This window comes from Esox lucius, chromosome 16 (genome assembly GCF_011004845.1).
Source record: "Esox lucius isolate fEsoLuc1 chromosome 16, fEsoLuc1.pri, whole genome shotgun sequence".
Classification (NCBI taxonomy): domain Eukaryota; kingdom Metazoa; phylum Chordata; class Actinopteri; order Esociformes; family Esocidae; genus Esox; species Esox lucius.
This window is the reverse complement of record NC_047584.1, coordinates 14,621,753-14,637,918: the sequence shown is the minus strand read 5'-3', so window position 1 is coordinate 14,637,918 and position 16,166 is coordinate 14,621,753. Positions and strand designations below refer to the sequence as shown.

At 39.7% G+C, this 16,166-nt stretch overlaps 2 protein-coding genes across 2 annotated transcripts in view; one reads left to right on the top strand and one right to left on the bottom strand.

Moving 5' to 3' along the window:
- The window catches only part of LOC105016254 (protein ADP-ribosylarginine hydrolase), a 35,750-nt gene extending 27,288 nt beyond the window's left edge, over window positions 1–8,462 (bottom strand). The window contains exons 1-5 of the mRNA XM_034286777.1: window positions 8,155–8,462; window positions 3,583–3,642; window positions 3,084–3,411; window positions 2,537–2,900; window positions 1,783–2,309 (exon numbers count right to left, since the gene is read on the bottom strand). Coding sequence (XP_034142668.1) covers window positions 1,783–2,309; window positions 2,537–2,900; window positions 3,084–3,411; window positions 3,583–3,642; window positions 8,155–8,202 — 1,327 coding nt within the window. The 5' untranslated portion in view covers window positions 8,203–8,462. The remainder of the gene's footprint in view (window positions 1–1,782; window positions 2,310–2,536; window positions 2,901–3,083; window positions 3,412–3,582; window positions 3,643–8,154) is intronic.
- A 5,986-nt stretch (window positions 8,463–14,448) lies between these two features.
- Window positions 14,449–16,166, top strand: part of arhgap15 (Rho GTPase activating protein 15) — a 46,535-nt gene continuing 44,817 nt past the window's right edge. The window contains exon 1 of the mRNA XM_010879953.4: window positions 14,449–14,772. Coding sequence (XP_010878255.1) covers window positions 14,759–14,772 — 14 coding nt within the window. The 5' untranslated portion in view covers window positions 14,449–14,758. The remainder of the gene's footprint in view (window positions 14,773–16,166) is intronic.

Genomic DNA, 16,166 nt, shown 5'->3' with positions numbered 1-16,166 from the left:
TAAACGCCCGATAACCCAACAATGATGAGTCAGTCAGCCTAAAGGGTGGAGGTAAACAAACGGGCATTGTGGTGCCAGTACAACCTCTCCCTAAACTTCAGGAAAACAATGATGATTGTTAACTTGAAGAAGGAAAACGCCCTGATCTGCCTCAATATGGCCGTAGTAGAGAGTTAGCACCTACAACTTTCAACTGTCAAGCTAGCAACAGTACTGACAACTTAAGAGGTTTGGCCTGCCACCCTGGTTCCTCAACAAATAGTGTGGCTATCTGGCATGGGAACTGCTACACACGTCCACAAGACGTTGAACACGACCATGGTCCCACGCCTCCGAGGCTGAAAGCCTCCTGCAGCACTTTCATGTATACTCGCCGTTCATTTCCCCAAGAGCCATAAGACTGCTAAACACTCACACAATGTGGACATATTTAAGTTAATCTTATTTGCTTTGAATAAAAAATATCTATAAAAATGTCTTCAGCTTCAGTATACTCAGCGACATTCAGATAACTAACTTTTTTAACATTAAAGCATCCATAACAGGAAGACATGTTTTGTATTCAGTAAAACAATATAGAAACTTTCAGCCAAAATGGGTCTCTGTAGTTGACAGTTTGTCACAGTTATACATACACCATCTCTGTACAGAATCCCATGAATGGTATTTCCCTACTCCTGTAGATATTTTCCTACTTTTACTTTTTACCAAACTAGTGTTAGCAAACAATGGTGGCCCACAAATGTGGTTACCATTGGAGGGCAAACTGTGCAAGTCGACAAGGCCAGCAATTTTGGTTTTAACCTAATGGTAGAAACTTACTGTAAAATCATAAAAAGCTACATTTTCTAAACCTATAATCACACCACAATAAACAGTATATTCAAAGAACAAACACATGGATGGATTATGGATTTCCGAGAACTTTTGAGTGTTGTTATGAAGAGATGTGGTATAAGGCAAAAAAGCAAAAGCTAAAGGGCTATTCTTAGGTATACACCCAAGAGGTGACTTACTGCTATTATAACCAACATCGTTTTTGCCATTCCTGTGGCAAATTCAGTTTAAACGGAGACTGAATAAGACTAATAACGGGATGTCAGAGAAGGATTTGTGAGGTTACATTGCCACCTTCTGGCCATCCCTGTAGTTGCAGTCTTCATACACAATAGCCTTACCTGAAACAAATCAGACACTTTTCACATCCAAACATCATTGCCTTTAGTCAATTCGAGACAGATTAACTTAAGAAAATATATATGATTAAAAAAAGATCTGGAAAGAACAGTGCAATTACATTCAATATTCAGTATACATCAGTTTTATTAAATTTAACATTATACAATACAAGTGCACAAAGTTTGAGGTCAGTGTGTGTTACCTCTCCATATATTTCCATGGGCGCATGCGTGTACGCGCGTGTGTATGCGTGTGTGCACCCATGTGTGCATATAGAACTGTGTGCTGCAAGGAATCTTTAAATGGGATTGTTGGCGGGTGTCCATTTGGTTGATGCCTGGCAATGTGGGTGGATTGATTTCCTGCTTGTTGGGCCCTGTCCGGGACCTCCCCCTGGTAGGGCCACAGTGTCGCCGGACCCCCCCGTCTCTGTTCCAAGGTGTTACGCTGCTATATTATTGTGCTGGGGGATATGAGGCACAGCCAGAAGAGGACTGGTCACCCCTCTGTGCCTGGGTCCTCTCTAGGTTTCTTTCTAAAATTCAGCCTTCTAAGGGAGTTTTTCCTAGCCACTTGAATCCAACACTACTGTTGTTTGCTCCTTAGGGTTTAAGGCCGGGTGTCTCTGTAAAGTACTTTGTGACAACTGCTGTTGTAAAAAGGGCTTAATAAATACATTTGATTGATTGACTGTCACAGGCTCTTTCCAGCAAATTGGCTGGCTCATACTAGCAACGGGTTTTCCCCTGAGACTGTACAGCTGTTGCCCTAGTCTGACTAGCCTGTCTCTGTATTCAAGTTTCTGGTGGTTGATAGATGGCACGCCTCTGAAGCCAAACAGTGCACCCCACCAGGCAGCCGCGATCGCTGCCGTCGAGTCGCTGTCTCCGCCGTGGAAGAATCCGTGATTGGCCAGCTCAACCCAGGAGTCGCCTGCCCTCAGGAGGGCATCGTAAGCTATCATGGGAGCATCATGCCCACTGGCACCACCAATGCCAGAGTAGCTCACCTCGCTGTAAAAGAGCTCCCTCTCCTTCACTCCGTAACACACTGGGAACACAGGTTTTCTATTCCCCTCCAGAATATCTCTCTTTTTTAAATACGCTTTCCACTGAGTTTCAAAATGGTCCCTGAAAAAATACGATGAATTAGAAGCGGATTCATTTCACATGTAATTCAAATGTATGCCCATGTAGTATTACAATATTAGTACATTTATTTAAAAACAACTTTGAAAGAAGCAGAGATTAAGCAGGTCAGGCTTATTGTAATGGGCTAAAATGGAACAATTCAAGGAAGCCGACTGATCCAGTCTCCCCACCAATCCATTCCCGCCCACCAAACCAGCACGACTCACCAGTGCTTCATGTTCTCCTCCACACAGTTCCCAGATGTCCTGACGTAGTCCTTGGCTTTGCCCAGAACTTCCATGAGTCTTTGTCCCCAGGCCTCCATGGGCAGGGTGCCCCTCACTGCGTAGGCGGTGAACAGGGCCGCAGCCAGGGCCCCCAGGTACCCGGTGGGGTGGTGGTGGGTCAGTCGCCCGCTCTCCACACTCACCGCGATTAGCAGGTCCTCCTGCTCAGGCTCGGGAAAGAGCAGGCCTATGCACATGGCCCTCATGGTTGCCCCACATCCCCCACCCGCCCTGTTGAAGGGAATCTTTACATCCCCGTCAGTTCTCCGTTTCTGCATTTCAAGAACATGAATGCAGGTGTCGCCTGGAGCAGAGAGAGGGAAGGGTGACTGTCACAAGAACAACATGTTTATTTAAGTGTGCCGCGTCCCAACATCATCACTGATAACGCCATTGGGTAGTTGTACACCAGCTGATATGGCCCTCTATTCACAGTACGGCATGACAAGGAAACCAGGCAAGACATGAGTACATAAAAGTAACATACCTGCTGCTCTTCCATACATGTCTCCCATGCATTCAATGTACTTTTTCAACAAGGTCTGATACAGCACCGGGAGGGATGCCCTCTCCTTCTCCCCTTCCTCGACCAGGGCCTCAGCTGTAGCCAGGTGCATGACGGTGTCATCACTAACAGGGAAGTCTTTGACATCCAACTTCTTTAGACCTCCTCTATTCTTGACCTCTTTGTGAATGAGCTCTCCATCTGTTTGAAACTCCCAGTTTCCACGGTTGTAGCCGAGGGCATCCCCTGCTCCACTCAAGACCATGCAGGCCTCATATCTCTCTACCAGGGGGACTTCCTCTGAATTCATCTAATTGGAGGAATGTTAATGGTTCTAATGTTAATCTTCAACTTCTTATGTAGCTAAATGACTACATTACAATGTTATTATTAAATTATAGTAATTGAGTAGCTCAATGTCATATAAGATTGTGAGTTACTTTTAAACCATCCTTAAAATTCTACAGGACCTTATGCTTACTTTTTCAGTTTCGAGAAGGCATTGGGGAAGCTTCCATTTCAAAAACATTTCTGTGAACCCCTATAGGACATGGTTATCATTATTAGTAAAGTAAATGTACAAAGCATTACAAGCATAGTAAATGCAAAGACACATACGGCCTAGAGCAGGGCTGCCCAACCCTTTTTATGGAAATGTACTGCCCTGTAGGTTCTCTTTACAACCCTGGACTAGAGGAATATTCTAGAAATGATTTGCCACATATAAACTTCCATACAATGGCTAAAAAGAAGAGGGGTAATGCAAAGGTTGTGTTCATTAGATAGCAGCTGAGAGCCTGATACACGGGATATTTGTGGTGTAACGTGAAACTCCGTGTAGCATTGTTTTGAGAATAATTTATGGTTTTGACCCACCTGGCGATCGACCTGTGGCACTTTGCTAGCCAGTACCGCAGCAGCTTGAAGACTGTGTTAACGTCTAACCATCAAATTGACGCACGATGCCTCGGACACTTGAGGGCGTATTGGCCCAAAAATGCAAGTTGCTACATTCAAATCTTCCAGCACAAACGAACATTGTATTGTCAGAATGTTCGGCTGTACTTCATGTGTATAACGTAACACGTTCATAAGTACAAAACTCAGATTAGTAAATGCCACATTAAATTCACAAAACTGCACATGAAACACGTTTGGTTGTGTTGGAAGTCTTCAACTTAGCATGTTCAAAAGCGCCCCGGGGTAAAACTATGTTTTTAAAAGTATATTCTGTTACTTCATCCCTTCATGAGTTTATACAGAGGTAAATTACATCGTAATTAAATTATTTAGAAAAAAAGTGTTTGGCGCCTCACGCATCCGTGAGAGTCAAAGGGAAATTTCAGATTGTCCAACTTTATACAAATCACCCGCGCCTATAGCTGGGGACTGACCAATCAAGGGATTTTGCGTACAGTAGACGGTTGTGAAATCGAAAAACCTTTAGTAGCAGTGATGGGATTTCCTGGGCTGTGCGATTGCAAGCTATTTTCCTACATAGATTTTGTTCATTTAATGATCAAAATGTCATGATACGATCATTTGACTAGCCTGTGTATCCCCCATTCAGCCAAGTATAGGAGAATAATATTAATATAGTGCGTTGTGAAAACACTTTGGCCGATGTATTTGTTTTGTATGTAGGCATATACACTTGCAGGGCAAGTTTGACTGTGTTTTAAAGCGAATGCCTTCTGTATTCAGGCGCTGTTGCTCAACTGCAGAAGCCCTACGCGGTCCTAAGAGGTAGAGTAAAACGTTTGCGGAAATAAGGGGAACGAGTAGGAAGTACTGAGATACTTGCGATGGTTGAGTCGCACGCATATTAAAGCCATAATTGATATCGAGTTAGAGAACTGTCTTTCATCACTCATGAATCACTATTACAGTTGGGTTAAAAATAACTTTTGAAGTAATCATTAGGTTTATTTGTGACCAAGTGTTTATTTTGCTTGCACACACGTACACGTTTACATTTCCTAATTAATTTGTATTCCATGTGTCAAGAGTTTGGCTATTTCAGTTAGCCAATAACCTATACATACACCTCAAAATCAAACAAAATATTACGTTCCCTTTTTTTTCACAATAGCATAAGCCAGGTGTCTCCAACTCTGATGCTGGAGATACTATCCTGGTTGTTTTCACTCCAAACCTAATTTAGCACACTATCAAATAATTGGTCAGTGAAGGCTGCATATACATGGGGTTGGAATGAGAACGACCAGCACAGTATCTCTGGAGCAGGGTTGGAGCAGGGTTGGAGCAGGGTTGGAGCAGGGCTGTAGTACATACGATCTTCCACTTGTGTTGTGTAAGTCTTGACATAGGCTTGTAATGTGCATTTAAAAAAATTAAAATAAAATGCTAATCGTGTCCTGAACTTGCCAAATTGGGTGCTCTAGAAATGTCAGTACATCATGAGGGGATATCTTTTTGCTTGCTTTTTTAGTCTGGCAATTTTCTTTCATACTACTTTCTGAAATGTAGAATGATAAAAACTCTATAGCATTGTTGTGATGCCTATCCCTTGATGCATTGCATTAAAGTATGACCAGTTTATATACTAAACCAGTGTTCCCACACTGGTCCTTTAGACCTTGGGTGTAGGCTTTATATCCAGTAATACCAATGGTGTATAATTAGGGGGGATGTGGGTGTCATGACCCCAATATTACAGTCCCCTGGAAAAGTGAAAATCCTGGGATCCATTGACCCTGATCCATTAATGATCATTCGCCTATAGATGTCTCAACTTCGAAACTACTTAAACAGTAGCCTACTCAATTCAAGTCCCATCAGCCATCAAAATAATTTGACAGTGTAGCAACCCATACAGATCATTTGTCATTAGAATTAATGAGAATTAAATACACAAAAAGAAACGATTCCGCGACTTTTTCTATTAGCATGCTTCGAATATGAAAATCTCCACGCAGTCCTATGAGAGCATCTCTTCCCTAGTAGGCTTTATGACGGAAAATAGACCAATCGATAGGAGGAAATTGCTTACTTTTGTGCAGGTGCAACAATTCATTCAACAGCTGCACAACACCTAATGATGTTGTTTACACGACACGTAACACGTTATAGAGACGCGTTGAAGTTAAGATCTTCAATTATCAATTCATTCGTAAAACTGATACGTCGCGAATTCGTGTCGTCTGTAGCAGAGCCAATGAAAAAGAGAGTTGCGACACACTATGATCTCGCCGCCACGCAGTCACGTGGTTTATGTAGCTCTCAATAGTTCCAAACAGAGCTGCGCTGTCAACCAGTTTGAATGAGTTTAAACGGGACAGACAGCAGCAGTTATATTTGCAGCAATTATAGGTAAATATTGACGCATAATGTACATTGATTATTATGTATACGCTAACATTAAATGCATACAATATACTTTTTTTTTGGGGGGGGGGGGGGGGGGTGACGGAAACAGCATTAATACGTTTTTGTGTTCAATTTTGGAGGGAAATGGACTCCTATAACGTAGAATACATTTCCAGCAACGACTATATTTGCAGAAATGTTCGGTAAATATTAACTTCATGAAATGAAACCGGAAATATAATTACTGAGTGATTTAACTATGTTCCTAAATACGACCCATAACTGTTAATGGGATTGATTTCAGTATGGCCAATGTACTCATTCATCCTTCCTTAATCATAGACTAAACCATGTATCAGAAAACACGCGCACACACCTGCCGTCATTTTCCTGCATATCCAGGTCTCTTATTTTCTATGTCGGAGGTACATCTTTTTGCCCCAAATCTTCAATGACAGCCACTTCTGACCAGACTTCTCCAGACAATAGATGGTTGTACCAGGGTTCAACTGTTTTCTGCAGCTCTGACCTGATGGCACTGCTAAACATCTTCCGAAAACAAGGGATGCTGCGGTTTGTGGCATAATGTGTTTTTCATCTGCTGCAGCAAGTTTTTCTTTGGATGATCACTACGGTCCTCAACATTGTCAGTTTATTTGTGCTTCTTTAAAAGAGCTTGGACAGCACATCTGAAAACGGCTGTCTGCCTTTTTTGTAGTGCTCAGTATAACTTTTGACAGTTAATGGTCTTATCCAATGGTGTTAGCCGAGTTTGGCTGTTCCTCACCCAGTTGTACTAGTGTTTAGTTAATGTTCATATTACTGTATATTGTGTTTATATTGACAAATCATAATTTGATCCTTTTGAAAACATTATTCTTGAAACGTTCATGCCATTAAAGCCCTTTGAATTGAATAAATTATTTTGTGTGTTTAATTTTGTAGGGAAGGGGGACTGCTCCCAAAGGTATAATACATTTACAGTATGTACTGTATATATTTTCCTCGTGCTTCTATGGTCATAATTACCAATATCCTATTGTTATTAAGTTAAAAAAAAAACAATTCACATAAATAAACAATAACTAAAAATGGCTACATAAAACAAAACTACTGACTAGATTCATGAAGGGTCGGGAAATGTGTTTAATAGTCAAAATTACAATAATTTCATCAACTTACCAGCGAGCGTACTTCGGAAGCTCCTAATATTAATGACCTTCAGTGCAGGAACTATCAGTGTTTGGAACTATTGGCTGCTCCACGACACGTGTTACTTCCGCATTCTAAAGTTCCTATGGCGGTCTATGGGAGTGTCGCAACTCTCTTTTTCAACGGCTCTGGTCTGTAGGCCATTTGCGTGTCGTCTTAACGTTTTCGTGTGGTCTGTAAGAAAAACGCGTCTCAATTGATGGACTGTTAATTTAAGACGTAATTTTAAGGCGCTGTTCAGACATAGTGACTTGGTGAGTCATATCAGTAGCTTCCCTAGGCCTATTATATGCACCAATCACCCCTCATAATAGTGTGAATGCACCGTGAAGAGAAACGTGGCGAGCGAGTGGCTTGTGGGCGATGCGTCGGATCCGTGAGAGGCGAAGAAAAGGTTCAAAGTCCGTATTCACAAAACACTGTATCTAACCACTAGGAGAAATCCTAAACAGCACTAAAAGTTAATATATGAATTAAGTCATCGCCCCAATCGAGAACAGTGTGAATGTACCTTACACAGTGCAGCGATACGGGCTCCGTTTCTCGCCTTTTTAGACATATAGACATAGCCACATTTTAATCTGTACTCTGACTAATAGTACATCTGATATCCCGGGATATTATTATTGCGAATACGACACACCCAGTGGCTATCCAACACTAGGCTAAAGACAATTCTAAGTACATTCCCTCAAGTGTCATGGAAAATTATTTACTGTAGCCTATGCGAGTCCGTGTGCCAATAGTCAATTCCGGAAATTGCAAATGTTACTACAATCTTTGTGTACAATAACAAAATATGTAAACTGAACTTTCAAATGTTACCTTCGTCTGATCAGCGTCTTGTCCATAAACATCTTATTTAAAGGCTAGACGTCTCATGGCGCAGTCACTTCCGGCATCACCGGTGGCCATCTTGTCACAGGCAGGCTTCCTGTCGGGCTCTGTGGTACCTAATATAAGGTGAGTGATCAGCACTAACACAAATACTCTTATCTCGCTGAAACCTTGACGGAGTTACAAACAGTTTGGTTTCTTACAAACGTTATTAACGTGGCTATAATTCTGAATGGTTGAAAATGTTGAAATTGCAGCTTTTCTTTTCTAAAAACGTCTAAATCGTACAGCATAGTTGGATCACGGCTACTTGCGCAAGTTATCAATGCAGATATCACAAACGAGCTGTTCGATTATAGAGGTTTTACTTACACCAATAACGATTTTATGACAACTAATCTTTTGTCTAAATTACAATATTTGTGGATGTGGTTGTAGTTATTTGCTGGCTAATAACAATAAGCTTTGAGTGAGACCTATGGCAGCTAACGTTACAGTTTAGCTGCTAACCAGCAAAGTTGCACATGCTTTTCAATCCGGTTGGTTCCTGTGTTGCTTGAAGGACAGCAATATGTCCTGACCTACAGGTTCAGCCAGGACCACTTGGAGCTTCTCTTCAACTCCATCAAAGTATCTGGTAGGGTTCATAATTTATATTTACCAGCCGCAACACTAAGTGACTTGTATTGTTTTCAGTTTGTCGGTCCATATGTTTTTTTACTTTTGGTAACATGTGTTTTCTGCAGACACACCTTAACCCTAAGACACAATACCTGGAAGTGTCCCAAACCATTTTGAGTATTTAGAAAAATGCCTGTGTTTGACTATTTGTTTGCAGAACTTATCATCACTGATACAGTATGAATTGCTTGATAATGTCATTCAACCTATTTTATGTGGAAAGATGATTCAGGGGTGGCTAGTTCTTTTTTTTGTCAAAATGTTTTAAGCATAAAACATTTTAAAGCATGTATTGAATATGTGTACTATTCTTGTAAATCTTTTTTTTCCTTAAACGAATAACAACCCTAATGCCAGCCAGTTCAAGTACATCTTTAGGATGTAAAGCTGATGGCCCAGTGTGGGGTTGTTAAACCATGCAGAGGCAATGTGACGGCACAGGATGACACAGAGTCCCTACCAGCTGTCATCGACACCTCTACAAGCCTGTCAGCTGTAGATGTGTCCTCTGCAGCAGGAGAAGATCTTCCATCCCTGTTTGCTGACATTCCTGCCCTAGTACATGATCACAGCTACCTTCCCGTCCACTTCGATGGTCTTGTGGACAACGCTCTCATGTACATTTCAGGTGAAGGCTAACTGAAAGTCACAATAGTCACAATCTGGGGAAAAACAATCTCACGATTGTCCAGAAAGGGAAGTGTTCCCTTAATTTCCCCATGCTTATTAATGATTATTGTTATTAGTTATATTACTAACAAAAATTTCAGGATTTGTTGTGCGACAGGCTCTGAAGAAGCTTTCGTGTGATGTCTGCCGTGCCAGCCTGGTGACATGCTGCATCTGCCATCAAGGACCAGAGCTACCACCTGCTGATTTAAAAAAAACAATGGAGGTCTGGTGATTCCATCAGAGGGAACCGTGAGTGTCGTCAGGGCAGCAGAGTGGGTCATTCGGCAGTCATCAGGCAGTACCAGACGATCACAGCCCATCAAACTGCTTGAGGTTGTTTACATTGTCTGAAAAAGGATCGGTTCAGAGGATGTTTGTGTTGGGATAGACAGTATGGGATAGACATCCACCACCATAGGCTGTTAAAAATAATTCTGTCCCTGTTTTTTAAGTTAAGGCTGCACCACATCGCCAGAATTACAATCCTCAGCTTACAGAGCAACAACATGCAACAGAAACTTAATAAAACTGTCCTTTTCAAAGGGCATTAGCCCAATGTATGTGTTTTCAAGGTACTGTCCTCTTTTACTTCAACAGTAGTGTAGTGATCTCTACAACATTTATTTATTTGTGTATATATAAATGATTTATTTATATTTGTAAAGGGGAATCATGTACCTATTTTTTGTGTGCAAATAAATGTCACTCTTATAATAGTTTAAAAATAGAGACTTGTGTAATTATTCCATATTTTTTGTAGTCATTCTATATCAGAACCCCTGACATACAATCCAAATAGTCTACAAGTAACATCAGTGTTACCTTTCTTTTGATTTGATTTCATTATGCTTCTAAACAAAGAGGTTGCCCCACAGTAGGCATTTTATTGTCAGCATTTTGTCTGACAAAGTCCTATGGGGAGTTTCCATAGGGCATTTTACAATACGCATGACCATACCTTGGCAAATAATGGTCTAAAGTACTCAATGTCATTCTATATTGATCTGCTTTTGCACACAGCTTCACAAGACCTGGTGCTTGGGCTCAGTTGTTTCTAAAGTCATATCAAGTGACCTAGAGGGCTGAAATGTGGTCAGTTCAGAGATGCTTGTTATCCAGCATGAAGAAAAAACATGTAGTAATTAAAATTATTTTATAATAGTAATTTTATTATAATAGTACAAAAGTGTATATGTCTTGTTGCCATTCTGTAGCCTACTTATTGATTTAACATGCATACCTTGTTTGTATATTCATGACACCTATCTGGTTCTGTTCAATGATATTTTCATATGGAAGTCCATGGTTTTAATGGTTCATATGTATGCAGTGTCATAACTTTATCTCTGACGTTTATAACAAACCAAACCGTTTGAAAATCGGTAGAAAAATTTGCAAGTTATGGTTATTTAAAAGTACATGCACCTTAAAACACAATGTTACGAGTGAGCGAGCGGCCTGTGGCAAGATGGCCGCCATGTGCAGACGTCGACCTCCATTAGCCTTTAGCGCGGACAAGGTATCTAGCCTTTATATATGATGTCTATGTTGTCAGCAACATTAAAGAGACACTTCCGGGTCACAAAAATGTGGAATTCTTCAAAATAAAAGACACCAAAGTATTACTTCAAAACTGAGATAAATTGAGTTTATTAATTGCTTAAAAAAAATCTACCTCACAAAACATTGACAACAAAACATATTGCCTCATATAAACTGTTGAATGTTCCACTGAGAAAGCAAAGTAGGAAATGTTCAGGAGAATGTGTGGAGTAAGACAAACTTGTCTAATCATGGGGAATGGTGTGCTACATCTAGCAACACAATATTTCCACACCCTCTTTTTCCACAATGTAACGCAATGGATATGAATTACATATTGCCTCCTACAGAAAAAACTATTCTATACGCCGCAGTGAATGTAGTGTAGGAAATGTTCAGGAGACTCTATAGAGTGATCATGTGCAAAATAATCAAGGGGCACGGTGTATTTGCAATTGTGGCTGGCATTTTACTCCGCCCATCCCATTGGCCACAATGTAACTCAATGGATATGAAAAACGTATTGACTCATACAGAAAAATCTGTTCTATACACCAAAATGAATGTATTGTAGGAAATGTTCAGGATACTCTATAAAGTGATAATACGCATATATGTTGCCAGTGGGATGGGCGGCGTAAAATGCCAGCAACAATTGCAAATACACAGTGCTGCTTGATTTCTTTGCATATATTTACTCTCTAGTCTCCTGAACATTCGCTACAATACATTCACCGCGGCGTATAGAACAGTTTATTTTTTTATAGGGCAATATATATTTAATATCTATTGAGTTACATTGTGGCCAATGGAATGGGGGGAGTAAAATGCCAGCAACATTTGCAAACACACAGTGCCCCTTGATTTATTTTGTGTGCATATATTTACTCTCCTTGACATTTCCTACAATACATTCACTGTGGCATATAGTATAGTTTTTTCTGTACAGGGCAACATTTATTTAATATCCTTTGAGTTACATTGTGGCAATATGATAGGAGGGGTGGAGTAAAATACTCTATATAGTGACTATATGCAAAAAAATTAAGGGGCATTGTGTATTTGCAATTGTTGCTGGAATTTTACTCCGCGCATACCATTGGCCACAATGTAACTCAATGGATATGAAGTACATATCGCCCTATACAGAAAAAAAAAAAAAAATCTAGTCTGTACGCTGCAATGAATGTATTTTAGTAGTCGTTCAGGAGAGTCTATAGAGTGATTATATACTCACTTTGTGACAACTGCTGTCGTTAAAAGGGCTTCATAAATACATTGCCACAGACATGACCATTTACCCTCTCTGCGGATGGCCTGAATCCACATATCTCTTCTTTCTAAAGTGTTTTTTTTGTTCTCTTATTCGATGCGCAAAACACAACGCAGCATCTTTTAGGTATGTTACCAGTAGTATTTCCAATTTTGCGCAGTTTTCTTCTACACTTTTACAGCGCTAGCTTCCCCCCAACAGGGGGCGTGGTCTTTCGGACGAGAGGAAAGTGACGTATAGCTGCTTTTACGTTATTCTGCTTCTTCTTTTGTTTTGGTTGGCAGATCGCATCCAACTGAGGGTGCATACACAGCCACCTACTGCACTGGAGTGTAAGGCCGGTCACGGCCACCATACTTCAAATCCTCACTAAAAGACCTGTAGTTGGTTTTACATTCGGTGTACAGGTGCTGGTCATATATTTAGAATATCATCAAAAAGTTGATTTATTTCAGTAATTCCATTCAAAAAGTGAAACTTGTATAATGTATACATTCATTCCACATGGACTGATATATTTCAAGTGTTTATTTCTTTTCATTTTGATTATTATAACTGACAACTAATGAAAACCCCAAATTCAGTTTCTCAGAAAATTAGAATATTGTGAAAAGGTTTTATATTGAAGATACCTGGTGCCACACTTTAATCAGCTAATTAACTCAAAACACCTGCAAAGGCCTTTAAATGGTCTCTGAGTCTAGTTCTGTAGGCTACACAATCATGGGGAAGACTGCTGACTTGACAGCTGTCCAAAAGATGACCATTGACACCTTGCACAAGGAGGGCAAGACACAAAAGGTAATTGCTAAAGAGGCTGGCTGGCTGCAATCGCCATTACTTAATGCTCTATTAAGTAATATTCAATTTTTTTGAGATACTGAATTGGGATATTCATTAGTTGTCAGTTATAATCATCAAAATTAAAAGAAATAAACACTTGAAATATATCAGCCTGTGTGGAATGAATGTATACATTATACAAGTTTCACTTTTTGAATGGAATTACTGAAATAAATCAACTTTTTGATGATATTCTAATTATATGACCAGCACCTGTACATACACCTTCTATTCCTTTGTTGTCAAGTGTCACATGACGAATGACAAACCCTTCGTCATTTGGCATTGTGAAGCTGCAATTGCCCCATCTACTGGAGCTATATTGTAAATGCATTGTTAATTTAATATTGAAGGGGGGGCATGACCCCCAAATATTACAGACAGGTCAATGTGACCCCCCTGGAAAAAGAGTGAAAATCCTGGGATCCATTGACCCTGACTCCCCCAATACACAATACAAACCTACGCCATTGCTTACACAACCTTCATGTAATTGTTTGTGTAAACACTTGACCAAGATTGGCACCATTTAAAACACACTTTGAATTACAGCCTAAAATAGTTTAGAAAAAAAAAACTGTCTTCACTGCGAGAAATCCCTCTGCGGAGGGGTGTTAGGATAAATTACTAAGACCACTGGCAAACCCCAAATAAGAAGGCTCATGTAGGATTCAAACAATGTCCTCAAGTACAATTTATTTAGAGCACTGTTAATGCAATTGCCTACGTACTATTGGAAACATACTGATCCAAAATGTAAACTGTGAATACGCATCATTTTGTAAAGAAAGAAGGCCAATGCTGGTCTATTGCAAACAATAACAACAATAACAATAAAGAAAAAACATACATTGTAACTTTCAAACCACACTTTTGGGCAATGGGGAGATGTTTTGAAACAAGCAGTTACTAAAAACAGGCAAAAAGGAGAAGTTGTTTTCATGTACGCCATTTTGCTTCAGCAAGAAGGAGATCATCCTGATCAGCTCTGTTCTCGGATTGTATGATCTCACTTAAACAAGCGTTACTATTCACTTTGGAAATCTATGTGAGTTTCAGACTGACTATTTTGTGCTTAGCGGCATCCTTCAGGAAGTGGGGACCTGAGCCTACAACATAAATAGAGGTTAACATCAACGGTAGAGCTGCAGTGAAAGACACAGTGGTTTGAATACACCACGTGATGAAACCTACTTCCTTTAAATGGAAGATGTGCACTCTCTCTGTTTCTCTTTTTGTGATCAAGGCAGATTGATTTGATTGAGGGATGGCGGGTACAAGGTAAGATAAATGCCTTTGTAGTTGGTTTGGGTGTGTGGGGGGGTGAAAGTGGGGGTTCCAGTTTATTTATGTGGTTAATGTTGTTTAATTTAATTACATTTTTTGAAGTAGCTGTGGTTTAGTGGAAGCCATTGGAAACCTAATGAAGATGTAACTACTGGTTAAGGGTATATGTGGCCTAGGCCTTATGTGAGGTGGACAGTTGTTGACATGTGAAGGATATCAGTTATTCTTGAGTTCAGAACCATTATTACATGTTAGATATAGACCACCTTATCTATGTGCAATGAGAACAGGACAGATGGTACATCATGTCGGTAAATTGGCTGTGAAAAGTAGAATTTCACAATGCCACAACCGGATACATGACGGTTTGTATCCCATGGCCATGATTATTTATCATTATTTCAAGGGTTTCAATTCTGAAACGCTTCATCCACCAATTTTTCGCATTTGGGTTTTTTCCATTTGAAAGGATTCGTCAGATTTATAGATTTTAGATTCATTGTTTACCACACAGTATATCCATTGTTTGGCTGGAATGAAATGTTGTGTCCTGTAGCCTATTTTTGAGTGGTATCTGGTTGTCTCACCCAGTTATCTCAAGATTGTGATGTGTTAATCTATAAAATGTGTTAATCTATAAGTCACTGTGGATATGAGCATTTAATCTATCAAATGTGTATAATACATCAGAGTTACTGATATACTGAATTTAAAATATGTTCATAATTCATAATTCATAATTTGTACAGTTCTTAGTAAAGATTGTACTTATTATATTTGATTCTGACTGCTTATTTCTCAGAGAGTGAGGCGGAATATTGTTTTTCAAACAAAGATGTGTCTTTGCATTACCCCATATCATAATTGGACTGCTAAAAAAAAAAAAGGTATTTTAGATTTAATCTAAATCTGATGTTTTGCTCATTGTTAATGTTGTAATATGAAATAATAAAACTAAAAGAAACGTTAAGATCTATGCAAAACATCAGTACTTCCGTTGATTTCTTAATTTGTTCTTTCTGGGGGTGGAGGTGGGTTGAGATTTGCTTCCTGTTATGAGACTCTGTGAAACATCAATAAAATATGCACACCCTTTTCTGTGACATAGCTGGATGTGTATATTTTAAGTTATGTACATTTGTATGTGCCTTAATCTTTAGATTGAACATAGATTTTGTCAGTTGGTAAATTCTTTGATAGTCCACAGCTTAAATAATTGTTCCTGTTCATTGACAGACAAATGAATGTTAGAGAAATGTGTTGCAATGGTTTGTTGAGGCAACCATCTCAGGAAGAAAAGCTTAAGTCATCAAGCTCATACCAGACTTCTTGCAGTTGGCCCATGTTATTCATTTCCTAGACATGACAAATTATACATGTTTATTCAT